The 17958-nt window shown below is 39.9% G+C and overlaps 1 protein-coding gene across 1 annotated transcript in view; it reads right to left on the bottom strand.

Moving 5' to 3' along the window:
- Window positions 1-17958, bottom strand: part of LOC117448446 (anoctamin-1-like) — a 119990-nt gene that overhangs the window by 5198 nt on the left and 96834 nt on the right. The window contains exons 18-21 of the mRNA XM_034085758.2: window positions 10273-10373; window positions 9428-9570; window positions 7631-7783; window positions 7350-7402 (exon numbers count right to left, since the gene is read on the bottom strand). Of these exons, the coding sequence (XP_033941649.1) occupies window positions 7350-7402; window positions 7631-7783; window positions 9428-9570; window positions 10273-10373 (450 nt within the window). The remainder of the gene's footprint in view (window positions 1-7349; window positions 7403-7630; window positions 7784-9427; window positions 9571-10272; window positions 10374-17958) is intronic.

Raw genomic sequence — 17958 nt, 5'->3', positions numbered from 1 at the left:
CATCTTATTGTTTTATTTCTTACACAAGGAATACAAGGAATATTCACAGAAGAAATAGGCCTGAGAATGTTGAATGGTTTTTTAAGTCAAGTAGTCCTGTTGGTGGAGATAGAGTGTCCTCAATCTCTATATACAGTTATCTGACTATGAATGTGGAATGGCACTATACTGTATGTTGATATTGGAAATGTTTATAGTTTGTTCGTTCTCCAAGTACCATTGAACAATCATGTTTGAGCAGGTTTTGGTTAAATGCAGGTAAACAATGCATGTGAAAAGCAAAATGGGTTGATCAAATTCGATCTGGGAACTGGGTGTAAAAGGTTACTCGTGAAACATGGATATCCTCTCTCAATTCTGGATTTGGAGCGTGCTCACAGGTCTCTAGTCCCAATGAAGCCCGGTGCTCCACGAGACCTTTCGTGGTGCGTTTCCTGAGATTCCAGCAAAAGGAGCACATGAGAAACGTCGCGAGGGAAATCGGAGATGTCAGGTGGAAGACCCATAAAATAAGCTTCTACCAGGATTTCTCAAAGGCAACGCAAGATCGGCGACGCTCCTTTTTGGAATGTAAACGTGCTGTCCTATGCTGTCCTTCACTACACCCGGTGGGGCTAAGCACCGCTTTAACAACCCGAAAAAGGCTATGCTGTGCATCAGAAACTTTTAAAACTTATAAGCGTTACCACGGACAGCGGACTGTGTTTTAGTAAGCTGATTATTTACCCCTCCCCTCCCCTGAAGAACACTGAATTATTGTGGCAAGACATTTTGAGCTCCGGTTTTATTTAATAATTCGTAGCTGTTTGTAGAACATTCTAAGGGGGTGGGGGGGGGGAGCGTGAAGTTTCAGCTACGCAAGTGAATGTCTATTATGTATGGAATGCCAAAAGTGCCATAATTGCGCATCCATGCTCGTGGGTAGATGGTTGGCGTGGTGGCCGCGTGTGGCCTGTGTTTGTGCCTATATACACGGGATGGAGTTAACCAGTTAAGCCCTGAGCCTGTGTTTCAGGTCTCAGGCTCGAAAATGACATTCCCAGAACAAATGACCATTATCTTCACTTCTAAAAGGGGTAAATTAATAATCTTTGTTCTCAAAGCAAGGTTACATCTGTGAGTTGGATGTAGAAGTGTCAGAATCAAAAAAGGTTTTTTTTTGGGATCCAGATCACCATGGTGGCTATGCTTGGAAGCCATGTTCCCCATTACGTCACTGGGTTTTGTTTCTTTCTTTAGATTTGTTTTGTGCTGTTTTGTACTGTATTGCATTTGATGTTATTGATTGTACCATTTGTTTAATAAATAAAAATGTTTTGCAGAAAGTGTTGCGCAGAGAAAGTTATCGGTGCGCCAATAGGAAGTGGAGCACGCAGGAGACAACGGTTTAATCGCCAGTGTTGGTTGTGACACGTTACAAAAGTAACGGAGTTACAGTAATATATTACTCTTTGCTGTAACAAAGTAATATAACGCATTACTAATGAAATGTGGCTAATATATTACCCGTTACAATGCTCAGTAACGCAGTTACAACACATTTCAACCCGAAATGAAATGGTGTTTTGTTTTTTAATAATGTACTAACATAGCGAGACATTCCGACACCAGAGACAAATTGTGCGGGTAGATTAGTAAACCTGGTGTTTACTCTTCAGGCTTCGCGTCGGGATCTTCGGGGCAGTTGAATGTTATGCACCCTATATTCAAAAAAGAGAACAGAGCGAAAAATACAAACAACAAATTGTGTCAGCTGCGCGTGACCTGCTCCGCTGCGCGTGCATCATTTCCAAAGTGCTTCCACAGCAATGACACACATCGTGGATAATCATTTATACGAAAATGGTTAAAGCAACCATCACTAAACGCCAGCAACACTGCATCTACTGCAGACCGTAGCAACAGGTCGGATGGGGACATCACGTTACTCTCTGTTGTGGACACTAGTTTACTCCCGCCTGAGTCGCCGCCCTCGCCCCCGGAGCAGCAGTCTTCGTCGCCCGAAACTATGCCGCCCCTCTGCGGCGCGCAGGTGCCAGCCAGGATACCACGGCAAAACAGAGCTAAACAAGTACCCGCCTGTACAGTGGGGTTAGGCGGTCATTTTGCAGCTCGTGGTATAAAAATAGACAATGGCTAGAATATGCATGTGAAAATAGGGCCATATTCTGCCATGCCTGTAGAAATCTCGGGTCAAAAATAATGCATACAATAGCACAGATGCCTTCACCACGAATGGCTACAAAACTATCTCATATCCCAAGCTTATCAACAAGCTAATGTTGCAGCTGAAATGTTCTCCAGGTCACAAAGTCAACCTCACATGATGATGTGATACCAGTTTTCCAGCACAGTAAATATTCTCTTCCCAGAGTATATGATGGGACCAACAAGTCCTCCAACTCATACGACCAAATGGGTCGATTGTTTAAGCCCTTATTACGACCAAATATGTTGCTTGTTCAAGCGCTTAATACGACCTATAATTACGCTTGAAAATTGTCGGCCTCTAGTGCTCCCGTTGAATGCAAACGTTACAGAGGGTTGTTTATTCACAAATAACCCTCTCTGTAAAATCCTAAATTGTAGGATAGTTTGGCCATTAAAACGCTTTATGATTAGATTTCTAGCGAGAAGTATATATTGTACTTTTAGAATCCACGTCCAGTCGATATGTAGGATCTATAGTTTGACAGATATTACGAAGATGATTTGAGATTTCGTCAGGAGAACGTGTATATGCAGCAAGCTTCCATGTAAAGTTACGGGTTGAAAACAGTATTTCCGGTCTCGCCGTTTTCATAATAAAACCAATGATCAAATGATTTAACAGTGATATCTGCACTACTCATCCACTAAAAAAACATCAGTTTATCCTAGTTAATTATACGACATTAATTGGTTTAAATTGTGTACAATGCTGTTGTGTTTTTCCCATAGGTTTTTCTCTTTCGATTCTGAGAGACACATTTCTTTTTTCAGAGGTTTTGATAGGCTAAAATCACGCCGCAATGCACGTCGGGATATGGTGTTTATGTGATATGAAATCGGAAAACATTAAAAAAAATAATAATAATACTTTATTCCGAGTGCTCTTGCTTTTCTCTTTGAAAGTCATCACATAACGGCATTGTAATACACGGTTCGGCTGCATTAAATATTACATATCTGCCCTAGATATGTATTTATAGAGCCCTGATCAGAAGACCTTTTGACAAACTGGAAGAGATGCTGCCAAAACTGAATACGTGACGTGGACCATAAATATATCAACAATTAAACAACATCTTCCATTTCTTTTCACACAATACGTCTCCTTGCAGTATCAACACTAATTCGGCTGACTTTTATATTTGATCAAATTAGTAGATAGTCTGTATTTACACCATAACGGTGCACAGCTGATAGAAAGGGACTTTTTTGTAGTTTTTAAAGATATTACTGATTTTCTGAACTACCTTTCCAACTCCTTATGCAGTTGACTGTTACAGGTCAATGCATAAGCTTCACATCGAGAGACTTAAACTGTATTTTCCTTTACCGTTCTGTTTTAAACTCACAATAAAGTGAATAGTCATATTATGTACGATATTATTATGTTTTATTAACTAGACCACTGGTCTAAACCGCACCTCCTAGTGGTTAAAGCACGTTATTGAATGTAGTTGTTGAATAAGTTATATTTGATGAAAACATTTAAATATTAAGAGTAGCCTACATACAAAATAGGGGTCAATGATAGAAATATAGAATGGAAAATATCAAGAAGATACTGTAGTGATCTCTACAATAAAACAGTTTAGTGCAGGACGTCCAAAGAGATTAACAGGAGGATGTGCAAAACAGACAAACTGATAAGGCTGAATTTTACTCAGGTGTAACTAAAGTCTGATTTAAGGGTTGTTTATATTTCACATCATTAATCAGAATCTGCAAAGTAACAAAAATAAATGTAGTGGAGTAAAAATACCAGGTTAACCTCTGAATTGTAGTGGAGTAGAACAAAGTAGTACATGCTGCTGTAACAAAAACATTTCCCAACTTGGGATCAATAAAGTATCTTAACTTAAGATGATCGATGGCTACTGCCATATTTGCTAAATGTGCATCTGAACCTTGACAAGTGCATGTTTCAGGCTTATCAATGAACAACAGGAGGGGTCACAGACATAAGACCAGCTGTTAAATAAAGCTCTTCTGACCTTCGCTGTCATGTGGTATTAATGCTGCCCATTATGGACACAAGCAATTTTCACCCATGTATTAATTATATGTTTTAAATTTGATAACACCAATGTGTTTCGTATCCCCTAAACCTCCAGGGATGTATACAGTTTAATACTGGCAACTTCTAATTGTGGGAAATACGAAAACGTCTTTTAAAACTACATTTCCCAGTAGATACGTGCCATAGCACATGTTGCGAAACACACAGTAGCCAGCAAGTGTAATTCTGGTGGGGAGGGCCGGGCTGGACCCGTCCAAGTCCAGTTTTGGATAGTCTGGCGTGGTTCCATTCCATTTCAAAGAGCTGTGACGCTCAGCGTAACCTTGTCGCACTGCCACTCCAATATCCAATCACAGAGCTTGAGGGCTAATCACGGGGTTTGTAAAGCAAGGCGGATGTTGTAGTCCCAAACGATAGCTGGGGATTCTGGGTAGTGTAGTGTCTTCGGAAACTCTGTAGTGTCTAAACTCCGAAAAAACAATTTGTTTCTCCGAATCGAAGGTTAAAAACACAAAAGCATTGTACACAATTTAAACCAATCAATATTGTGTAATTAACAAGGATAAACTGATGTTTTTTAGTGGATGAGTAATGGAGATATCACTGCGTAATCATTTGACAGTGTGGGGAATACTTCCGGTTTTATTATGAAAACTTCGAGACCGGAAAAACTGTTTTCACCCACGCTAACTTTACATGGAAGCTGCCCCATATGCAGTACACGTTCTCCTGGCGAGACCTCAAATCATCTTCGTATATCTATCAAACTGTAGATCCTACACATCCACTGGACGTGGATTATAAAAGTACAATATACACTTCTCGCTAGAAATCTAATAAAAAAGCATTTTAATGGCCAAATTATTCCACAATTTAGGATTTTCCAGAGAGGGTTATTTGTGAATAAACGACCCTCCGGAGCGTTTGCAATCGACAGGAGCATGTTGTTTCTTACACGACCACTAGAGGGGCTACACTTTAAAACGTGTCTCTGGGTCGTATTTAGCTGCTGAACAATCGACCTATATGGTCGTTTTTTGTAGGAGGACAGGCTGGATGGGACCAAGGTGATGATTTAGTTCATGCTTTTAATAATACTTTTGCTTTTCAATGTTTGCCATTTCAAACCATGAGCTGGTTCAAATAATATTTGCCTTGATTTACAATGTGTTCTCATTTGTTTTATCAGTACAGTTTTGAAGCTGTTGTGCTTTTCTTTGCAACAGTCCACTTTGGAGTATATGAAATATTTCAGGATTGCACTTTTAACTCACTTGAAATGTTCTCACTTGCTTGGTTTCAAAACATAACAAATGCCATAATCTGTTCATTGGGATCATCAATGCTATTTTTCATTGCTGTTGCCGGCCACTATTGCTCACGTAAACTTACTACCTATTACCCCTGTAACCTCAGAGGCACCCTGAGTCATTTTGTTCTGGAACCGGGCCAGCACACGGCCACATACTAAACACACTACAGAGCCCATTCCGTGTCCTGTTATTATTCACTTCCTCTCTGCCTTCTTCTGGTGATTTATCTGACGTCCAGCACTCCGTCTTTTAACCTCTTTTCCTTTCTCTTTCTGGATCCTCCTTAGCAACCTTCATTATAGTCCTTGACAGTAGTCTGTACTACTGTATTAACAAAGAATCGAGTAATCAACTAAGCCGTGTAATAAAAGTTTTTAGTAGCCTTAAGGGCCTACACAGTTGTTATGCTATACCACATTGCCCTTCATTGGATGTATAATGAGCTGCACTAAACTACATTTTAGCATTTAAAATACCTAGCCATTCTTTTGCGGTTATTTTGGTGAAAGTAACTAAAGAGTAACTAAAAAGTAGTGTAACTCATTACATTTCAGAGACAGTAATATTGTAATGTAACTTATTGTGTTTTTATCTTGTTCTGTTGCCTATTAGCTTTTATTTTATTTATCTTTAATTTAGTTACTTTTTTAATTTTTTATTTTTAAATTGTACGGTGTCCTTGGGTGTCATGAAAGGCGCCTACAAATAAAATGTATTATTATTATTATTATTATTACTTTCAAAAGACAGTAATAAGTAATATATTACATTTTGGAAGTAACTTGCCCAACACTGTTAATCGCAGAATGTTATGTTTATGTGGGGAAATGGCAGTGCATACTTTCGAACTCGGACTTCAGTTTAAGGACATTGCGGCCAGGGGTGTAGAGCTATTTTTTTATTTGTAAAACCTCCTTCACTTCATGAAATGGCTGCAGCATCAGGAGGCAGCCTCTGAGAAGTGCAGCACCAGTGCGTACACACCGCCTTCACTGTGTTCCCCGCTGCAGGCTGCTACGTTTCAACCACACACACCTCTACACGCACACACATCGAACGGCCCGATTATTCCCCCTATTACTCGTTGTATGAAGGAAATGTCCGGTCACAAAGGCGCATGATGTGTGTGTGTATGTTCGGTGTGTTTGTGTGTGTCCAACAACGGCATTTGTTTTCAAATGTCCATGAAGAGTCATTTACACACATCTGGCCAACTCCACAGGTATGTGGGTGTTGCCAAAAGAAGTTAGTTTAATCTCGATGTAGTGCTAAATGCTGTCGGAGTGCACCGGAACGAACGCCCCGGTATGACGTTATTATGGCTGGCAAACAAGCCCAGGGGACTCACTGACATTTCAGTCATATCAATATGTGTACAGTGGTCCTAATTTGTTTGAATTGTATCCTGGTTTTACACTTTGTTAATATGTTTTGGATGCATATTGTTCTATTATTTGTTCAGGCTATTACATACAATTAGCCACTGTTGCCACCTATATTAGGCTATATTATATTATATATTATATTAATATTTGTAAAGCGGTCCTAATTTTTTGTTTTAATTGTATCCTGGTTTTAAACGTTGTTAATATGTTTTGGATGCATATTGGTATTTCTTTAGGCTGTTAAATACAATTAGCCTCTGTTGCTACCTGCTGGTGAGTAAATATTCAAATCAGTTCAAATTGACAACCGGTCCGCAATTTTTTTGTTACTGTATCTGCTGGTCCTTGGCACAATAAAGGTTGGGAACCCCTGCTCTACAGTACATTCAACAATATCAACAAATACAATAACTTTTTACTTACATTTATGATGACGGCCACATTTGCTACCCCTCTCAGTAAATTGTACCATATACCTGTAGAAAGAATAATATGTATTAACAGCTAGATTGTACAGATATACAGACTATATTATAGTTATAGTATAGATATTCTTCAGTGGATGGAAATGTTTCCTTGCAGTTTGTTGGTTGTATCGAATATATGTACAGCAACATTTCACCTAGATCTTGCCTTTACTATTGAGTACTTTCATGCATTGTAAGCCTTTCCATAAGAGCTACAGTATGATGAAAAGAACCCACCAATATCTTTGGCTCTTGCTGCCACCGGTCTTCGCAACTCAGTCACAAATTTCTTGGCATCGAGTCGTATTTCAATGATGTTGTTGAGCAGAGCAAAAAGCGGCGCCAGGGGGAAGGACGCCACGAACAATGTGACAAAACCAAACTGGATGACTGGACAGAGAAGAACAAATTAAAAGTCCTAATTGGCAGCCCATGCATAAACATAAAAAGATGGAGATTAATTATAAGGTGAGAGTTTATATGAATAATTGATTTGGATTAAGTTTGGTAATGAAATTAAATGTACATTGGAGGCATCAATTCCCTATGTAAATGGTATTTTGTTTTGGGGAGCACTTTGTAAAGTCGTTTTTTTCTGTTGGTGATAGTCCATCGAGTGGTGCAGGAACGAGACCTAGGACCTGGAAATGACTTAGTATTTAAGCAATCCCTGTTCCAAATTTTTTGTACGTGTTTTTGGTTAGATGCCTGAAAAACGGTCTGTCGTAAACACAAGCAGAGGACATTTTCGCGTTTTGTTCTACGACATAAATTAATTTCCCTTCTCCTTAACACTAGGACGCCAACGGGTCAATTTTACCAGCAGCTGTTTTTTGATTGTATGTAACTTTTTGTTCAATAAAATATTAAAGTCTCCCAGTCCGTGACTTTTCCTGAAAGTGTGTTATGTAGCACCTTCTGTTGTTAAAAATGGTCAATATGAAGTCAGATTTAAAAAATCACTAAATAAATTGCCATTTATACCTATATCCGCCAGCGGGTAATGTTTACCTCATAGAAAATGCAGCGTAACATGACGTGTTGCTATAGCAACGCCTTTTGTCTACTGCGGTTCCTGAGAGAGAGAGAGAGAGAGAGAGAGAGAGAGAGAGAGAGAGAGAGAGAGAGAGAGAGAGAGAGAGAGAGAGAGAGATAGAGAGAGAGAGAGAGAGAGAGAGAGAGAGAGAGAGAGACATCTTGGAGAATACAAGATTTTGGATGACTGAGCTCACGTTGATGACGTGTGTGCAGGTTACGTACCAGTTGAATAAAGATAGACACTCGGAATGAGAGAAGTAGTCTGCGTTGTCTGTTTATGTAGACAATTATATGTCCATAGAACAGAACATTACAGATAGATCGATAGATAGAGAGAGATAGAGATTTGTACCTAAACAAAACACAAGTCTAACACCAAGCGTTTAAATCAACACTGGTAGTGATATTTTATACTTCATGCTATATGCACAAACGATATCATATGACAAGCTAAGAGTCCACAGATTCTATTGGTATAGGTTTCATCCCTGTGCGATCAAAACTCACTGTATGATAAATAAAGAACATTGTACCTTGAAAATTAATAGCGGGTAAATGTGACCCGTTGGCGGTTTAATCGGGTCACATTTAGGTAATTGGCGGTTGCTAACAAGTGACTAAATAAACGAGTTAATGTCATCACATGGACATGAGTCATTCTTTGGCTTGGTGGTTGTAAAGCGCAGCAACTGTGATGTAGTTTGTTTTTAGCATAACATTCGCTTTTCACTACTGGCGATTGCATTTACGCTTAAAAAGAAATTGGAAAATGGCGTTAATATGTGGAGAATATCCTGCTTATTTAAGGCAAAGTAGCTAGGAACTAAAGCCTTAACATACATGTAGTGGAGTTAAAGTACATCATTTGCTTCCAAATCGTGGTGAATTAGAGCATTACATTTAAATAGTAGTTAAGTAAAAGTACCTCAACATTTGACTGGATACTTTCAACCATTAGGTGTGTGTGTGCGTAGTGATATCACGGGTGGTACTGACTCATTTCCATATATTCAGGTGTTAACCCAGCAAATGGTTCCAGGAAGTGATCCGTTTCGTATCTCTGCAGCCTCTTCTTCCTCTCTTCTTCTTGAAAAGTTCCTTGCTTTGACCGAATGTAGCGAATCAACTTCTTCAGCTTGCTGAGGAACACACAAACACACACACACACACACACACACACACACACACACACACACACACACACACACACACACACACACACACACACACACACACACACACACACACACACACATGGAAATACACTAGCATGAATTATCTTGTATGTTTGATATGTTATTCTTTGAAGCTTCATAAGGTGTGTTTCAATTAAAATACTGTTCTCAGTACTCTGTCATGTGGTGCACTGTAAACCCTTATTGAGTGCATGCATTTGAACCATGTAGTGTTGTCTCAAGTTACACATGGCAGCTGTGCCCTCAGCAGAATTGACGATCGCCGCTGTTAGCTAATCAATACAGACAGCTCAATTAACCCTATACAATGTATGGGGGCTTTTTGTCCTTACTATGGTGGCATGTTCATTAAATAGTGACACACCACACCTGTATAACCTTTATTTGTATAGTGCTGTGTTTACTGGAGCAACCTTAATCACGGCTACGAGCACCATAACTGTAACAAAGCCAATGTTACACACTCAACTATTTGACTGTTGTGTAACAATCATTACTTTTTTCTGTAGTGATGGTAAATTACTCCAAATTTAACTGACATGGTGGTTTCTGTTTACCAGCTTATTACAACAACAGAGCACATCTTTGAAAGACAGATAACTGTTTATAATCATTAACAAACAATTTAAAGTGATGCATACTTACGGTACTCCAATCTCAAAAAGGTTGTTCTGAATAAGCTGCTTTCCCAACATGGTGATACTCAGCTGGATACACAGCTCCATCAGACAGCCTCCATGAGCACACTGCAACACAAAGCAACACTAAAGTCCAACACAGCAAAAAGGCATTTTAACAACAGGCCTAAAGCAAAATGACAACATGCATGTAATGGTTTAGAGCAGGGGTCTCCAGCCTTTCTCCATCTGAGAGCTACTTTAAAAAAATGAAAGTGGCCAAGAGCTACTTGCATCACATCGCTTACATGTATTCACATAGCACTCATCAGTTGAATTAAGCTACTGTTGTGTGAAATCAATACCTAAAGCTTATCTAAAATCTTAACTTCACATCAAGGTCCAAGAAAACGACAATTTGTCACGTATTAATATGGACAACATAGTAAGTACTTCACTGAAGATTCACATACATGTCCAAGAGCAAATTACAATGTTTTCACTTCTTCTTATGGCCCACATAGTAAATACATCGCCTTAATCACCACCTTGCAAGCATCTTATGGCACGTGTGAAATAAGTGCATTCACTCTTTTTTACAGTTAGTGAGATGACTGGCGCTGCATGGAGTCACCATACAGGTGTATGCTGGACCCACTTAGGTTCACTAATAGAGTCATTTACATGTTCATCAGTCGGTCTTGTTCTGTATTTAGATTTCATTCATGCCAGAAAAAGCTGCTTCACAAAGGGAAGTATACAGAACCAAATAAAGCAGACAGGTTCAGTGCTGCTTGGTGATGTTCTTATAGTTTTCTGGGCTTACAAGGCTCCAGAAATGTTGTGAGTTTTGCTGAGACTTGAGCTGAACATGATTTTGGAGATTTATAACCTCCATCTCCATCTCCACAGGATTGACACTGAACAGTGCAGCCATCTTTTCTTCTTCTTCGTGTTGACATGAAATTATAAACCATAATTAATCAATTGTATAGGTCTAGCCTCCCTATATCTGTGTGTGACATTTCTCCATCCTCAAAAACAAAAAGCTAATACTTCTGCAGTCTAGCTGCAGCTTCTAGCAACGGTCTTCTGTTAAAAAAAGGACACTGAATGTCCTGAATGAGGCATCACACACATGAAGTCTGAACACAGCAGACAACAGGAGTATTTACAACAGCATTATGAAAACAAAAATAGTGCATGTGGGTGCACTCTTACATTCTCTGTTTTACTGTTACATTAATCCCATTAATGTATGAGATTAAGTTAGCTTCATTATATCTCAGTGATTAAGTGAATAATAAAGGTTCTATCAGGTCACTGTCAGCCTGTCACTCTTATTAGTAGTTATTTTCAGGAGGGGGCGGGGCTTGGAGGAACGGAGAGGAGACGGTGATCGCCGAAGCTTTCCTCCTGCCTTCACAAACTTTACACGCATATTTAACTGAAAATAGCAAGAGGACATTCATACTCTGCAATCCAAGACTTGATTAAATCCACCAAAAACCTGACATGACGATAACGAGTGTTTTTCAAAAACACAAATCCCTCCCTGTGTCTCTGAGCCGCAGCGACGCGGCCTGATTCAGAGCGGGTCATTCTGCCGTTGGTTCTGAATGGTGCTGCTGGAGAAAGCAGACTGCTCTGTGTGTGGTGTCTAGGGCTGCAACAAACGACTAATTTGATAGTCGATTAATCTATCGATTAATGAAACGATTAATCGACTATTCGGACTATTATGCCTTGCACAATTTCTCAAACGCTCTTATTTAGCCATCAACTTTTAGATTTAGTTTGAGGTTGTTTTAGGCATGTGGAAACTAACAATGAAGACAATAAAGATGAATACTTGATTAAAAAATACATATTATTAAATTAACTAAACAAATTGTTTACAAAATGAACATTGCTTTTCATTTAAATTAAATAAATAATATTTCACATCAAAAGAAACAACAGTGTTTTAGCAAATAATAAATAATGTGATAACAGAATTGTAAACAGAATAGCTGAAACTTTAACAAAATAAATAACTCAGTTACCTCTAATCATTAACCCATGTTTATATATTTGAGTTAACTCCGTGTGTTGCTGCTAGCATACATAACACCTGACGTGAAAACGTTACTCGTGGACGGGGCTACAGAGCTACTAGAAAAGCCGCGTTCACACTGCGGTACTTTTCCCACAAAGGTTCATGCGAACTTAGTTCATGATCGCGTTCACACCAAAAAGAGCCGGTACTAAAAGTAGTTAATGCGAACCTTTTTACCCCCTCGAAAGTCCCTGCTAGAGAGCAGGGACTTTCGAGCGGCTCTTTTTTGAGAAAAGAGCTATATTCCTGGGCGAATTGCAAACCACGCCCCGTAAAACTCCCAAAAAGTTTTGTGAAGCCGCCATTTTATTATCCTCGCATTAGCATTATTAGCATTAGCATTAGCCTAGCGCAGAAACGCAGAGAGACTAACTTATGGCAACACCAAATAAAACATGGGAGCGGTGGAGATGAGGAGGTGTCGGCGTTCTGGCGATTTACTCGGAAGGCTTCAGTAGAAGCTGCTGGGACTCCCAGCAGCTTCTACTGAAGCCAGTCCCCAACTCTGGGAACTTCCGGCCGGGGACTTTGGGCGGCAGTATACGCCGTGAAGTGGTTTGCGGTCTGCCAGTAAACCCAAAGCAGAAGAAGAAGAAGAAGAAGAAGAAGTGACGTCAGCGGCTTCATTTGCCTAATCCACCCCCAGGGACTTTTTCTGGTGTGAACGCGATCTGTACTTAGTTCATGCGAACTAAAAAGTTCGCATGAACTAAGTTCGCATGAACCTTTGTGGGAAAAGTACCGCAGTGTGAACGCGGCTAAAGACAGTCTAACCCGGTGCATTTCTCCGTCTGAATGTGGAGCACTTTTGCTAAATGTTTAGACAAATTGCTTGTGTTACCGCCCTTACATGCTAAACTCTTATTGCACTTTTGGCAACGAGCATCGAGATGGGTAAAGTTTAACCACACCTCGGAGCGGCGTTCTCTCTGCCATCTCCGCAGTGTGTTGCTGCATGTAGCAGCCGCGTCTGTGTAAACGGCCCCGCCCCCTCCCACACAGACCAGGGAGAGAGATCTCGTCTGATCGAAAATACATCATAGACACATTTGTTTGTCTTTTTACATATTATAAACGAGCTGGCCACACTAAGACTCCGATATAAGGTTTTTGTATCAATAATACATGACATATATTTTTGAAATGTCTCCAGTACCAATAACATTGTAGCTTAATGGCGCGTAAAACGCACGTGATGACGTCACCAACGAATCGACGACTGAATTAGTTGGCAACTAATTTGGTAATCGATTTTAATCGATTAAGTCGATTAGTTGTTGCACCCCTAGTGGTGTCGCTGTGCCCCTGTCACGTCTGTTCCTTGATCTCTGCTATAATCGATAATCGAGCGGCGAGCTACTGAAAAGCTGACGTGTTGGAGACCCCTGGTTTAAACAGAGCCATGGCATAGGCAGTATAGGTGAATGCTTAAAATAGGGGGGGGGAGAAAAAAGGTTGTATATAATTAATTAATACTAGGGCCGGGACTTTAACGTGTTAATTAAGATTAATTAATTACACAAAAATTAACGCGTTAAAAAAATTAACGCATTTTAATCGCACTTTAATCGCACTTATTGTTGCACAGCGGAACGTTTCTCACTGGATGAGTTTCAGGCGTACCGATTATACTGGAGCACCAACTAACATTCATGACTTCAGCATGGGACTTCAAACAACAACAAACCACGGTGAACAATAGTCAAACATGAAAGAACAAGCTGATGAGACTGCTTTGGTCGGCCCCGTGGATGGGAAATTTTGTTTTAAAAAACGGACGGATGGAAGCGTCGACAAGAGCACGGTTGTGTGCAAATTATGCAAAAAAGAATTTGCATATCACCGCAGCACATCAAGCCTAAAGTATCACCTAAATGCAAAGCATGTAGCAGCTAGCGTGGACGTTAGCCCGACTCCGAGTGCAAGGAACCACATCCTGACCCAACCCACACTCAACTAGATGACTGGTTTCAGGGCCAGGATAAGTAAGTCCACGTCTGAGAAAATAACCAACTCCCTGGCTCACTGGATTGCACTCCACTTAGAGTAAAATCCATGTGAAAATGGCTTCTCACTGTTCTCAGGTCAAATATGTATATTTGATTAAAAATGCGATTAATTTCGATTAATTAATTACAAAGCCTCTAATTAATTAGATTACTTTTTTTAATCGAGTCCCGGCTCTAATTAATACTATTCATATTAAATCAATGATGGCTGGCCCATAGAGGGCGATAGGGCGCCACCCTCCCTAAACCACACACAAAAACATTATTATTAATAATAATACTAATTAATTATGTAAATTGTCAATATTTGAGTCTTTAAAATATGCACCCAGAAATATGAGTAAAATGTGTTTTTAAAATAATTTGCGCAAAATATTATGCTTTTCCTATACACTGTATGACTGAAGTTCAGTTCTGGGGCGATGGAGAAATCGCCCCACGGAGGCGTCTCTGTAGCAGGTTAGCCAATTGCTAATTCAAGGTATGAACATATGTCATAAAATGTAGCCAAGCAGCGTCCTCAAAAATAATACTAATTGTATCGCCCCGAGAATAAAAACCGAGAAGTTGCCGCACACAGCAGCGCCAATGAGAATGCCTTTTTTTCTTTTGATGAGGAAGAGGAAGACGCAATGTCCATGAGCGCAGACTCAGAGGTACTTGAGTACATGAGATCAGGCTCAGAGTTAGAAGTCCTCAACCGTTTCCCCCGAGTGAAAACTGTGTCCATGAAATCCAACACTGCCACACCATCCAGTGCACCGGTGGAGAGGCTGTTCAGCCTGGGAGGTATTGTGCTTTCCCCCACAAGAAACAGACTCTCAGATAAACGTTTTGAAAGACTGCTCCTGATGAGGTATAATCACACATTTTGTACTGATGTGGAATAGGTTGCCTGCCACCCATGCTGTAGAAATAGCTCAAGCCTATGCCTAATATCCTCTTTTTTTATCTGCCATCAAACTGTGAAGAAGGGCCAGCATATTCAGTGAACATAGCCTTTTAATTCTGAGGCCAGTCCTGCTTTAAGTTGTTCTTGATTTTATTTTGGCTAAAATGTCTTTGCTTCCAAGCTGTATTATGCCATTTTATTTTATTTACACAAGCCATCGATATCAAGACATTTTGAAGTTATTCTTTTTCTGTTGGATTTACATGAGGCATGTTTTATTTTGAGACACATGAGCCATTTTGAGGTTTTCATCATGTTGTTCCTAAGGAGCCTATTGATATGATTTGCACTAGCTTTGCACCTATTTTGGGGATAGCCTGTTTAATGATTATGATTTTATATTGATATTGTTTGATATTATTGTTTAGTGGTGGTGTTGACGCCTATAGCCCAATGTTTTGTTAAGTGCTATGTGGCATTTTTGTATAATAAAGAGCACAAAAGAAATATATGTTATGTCCTCCATAGTAGAACTTTATGTAAGCCTACACATTTAGGAATAGAGATGGGGTTCTACCCAAAGTGGAGCAACATAAAAATAACGTAAAAGTAACGAGTAACGTAAAAAGTTACTTTCCTTGGAGGGTAACTAAGTAAAGTAAGGGATTACTTTTTTAAAGAAGTAACGAGTAACGAGCAAACACTACTTTTTAAAAGTAACTTCCCCAACACTGCTCCCACTGCATTGCTACACAGAAGTTTCCCTTACAAATTGGCGTTGTCGGCAGGATACCAACAAATCTTCAGAACTGGTAAGTGTAATTTCAAATCTACATTTGGACATTGCCTTACCAGAATCTGTGATTGACGGTATCCTAAAATTACCTGTGAAACTGAGCGGCTGTGTTTCGTTGTTGGTTAATGAACATTTGGGGATAATAAACCCAGGGGATCAGTGTCTGGGGACTCAGTCCTGGCTGATTTCCTCTGTGTATGCTGCTCGGGACGAAAGTGCCATACAAGCATGCACAGCTCATGTTTAGAGAAACCTTAAAGAAAGGCATCAGTAAAGTGGAGCTTCTGTATGAAAGTAATGTAAAGATTTGTATTGGACAAATCGCCGGATTCTGGGGGTTTCAGCGGCCAACACAGCAGTTGAAAATAAGCAGCCGGAGATATTACTCCTATCGCCTCTGTAAACACGGCTCCAGCTGTAGCGCGGGGTGTGTGTGTAAATACCTCCCCGTATCTGTGTGGCTGGAGAAGTGCAGCTGAGAGGGAGAAAGTCACAGTTTTTTGTCTATAGCTTTAACTCACACCACCGCCGTCTCTATTAAAAACGAGATGGTCTAAAAGCACTCGTTGTTTTTGACCGTCTTCTACATTGCTGGCAAGGCCGGGGCAGCACGAGGTGCGTGCATCACCCGATGCGCCACAGTTCCCTATACATGGCTTGAGGAGCTGGTGGCGGTCCGGGGTACATACATAAAATTATAGGCTAATTGATCACGGGTGGGCAGTGGCAAGCAAGTGTACAACAAAACTGTGTTTCATCGTTGTGATGAACTCGATAGCAAGTGTATAGGCTGGTCGAGTAGGACTACAGTCAACCGTGCTGTTGGAGAGAAAGGGTAGTGGAAAAAAGTCTATGTTCTCCTGGTCGGGGGTTCATAGCGCCACTGATGGAGTAGTGGTTGTCGCAAGAGGATAAGCTAGTTATCGCTTGTGGACGGTCTTCAGGCACGATCTTAGCACTTGTATACAAGGGTGGACGCGTGAGTCAAGGCGCCCCATCTATAATTCCCTACCCCCTCTGAAACCTCTCAATTCGGACTAAATTGAGCTGGATGAACTTTGCTCTCACGCTGGTGTTTATTACGAGTTCATGTTTGTTTGTCTGATTGTTTGCATGGGGGGTCTATATTGGGTTGTCTACCCGCCGTCTTGTGTATGTTTTGTAACAACTAATAATGAATCAGTCCATAGCCAGGGTAAAATGAACTAAACTTTAGTTATCTCACCAAAAGTAAATGACTTGAGAAAAATAAATAGCAAAAGAGTGTTTTTATGTCCTGCATCTGAGTGTGCAGAGGAAAATGTAAACAAGAAGCACACTGTTCAGGGTGTGCGCTGTAGGTGTAAGAAGAAAAGAAGATTATATTGCTTTAAGAATCCATTCTTAAATTGTATTGCTGGTATGTTAATGTTTGTGACTTTGTATAAACCCTATGCCCCGTCCTGCGCCCCGAGACCCTCAGAGGCATCACTGCTGGTTGTAAAGACCTGCCTGAGGAGATCAGGGTTGCAACATCTGTCAACAATCTGCTCAATTAGATCAATGTTATATTATTTGTTTGATTTATTCTTAATCTATGTACTGTATGGTAATAATGAATAAGAAACGTAATGTATTGAACACATTCCGAAACAAAGCAGATAAGACAGAACTAGACTCAGACATAATACTAATTGTTGTTGAAACCTTTTGCGCTGTTGCTGCAAAATGGAAACTTTGTTGATTATCTATTCCAACTGGCCACTGGAATCAGATAATTAATATAAGTTGAAGTTCAATTACATTTTTAAAAATAGTTTAACATTCTTCATTAAACTGCTTCCAATTATTTCTCGTATCAACCAATTGGTCTCCATAGACATTACTAAAATTAAAATAGTTGTTAAACTACTGACAAGTTTTCTGAAACTGAACTTATG

This window comes from Pseudochaenichthys georgianus, chromosome 6 (genome assembly GCF_902827115.2).
Source record: "Pseudochaenichthys georgianus chromosome 6, fPseGeo1.2, whole genome shotgun sequence".
Taxonomy (NCBI): domain Eukaryota; kingdom Metazoa; phylum Chordata; class Actinopteri; order Perciformes; family Channichthyidae; genus Pseudochaenichthys; species Pseudochaenichthys georgianus.
This window is presented reverse-complemented; position numbering and strand designations above follow the sequence as displayed.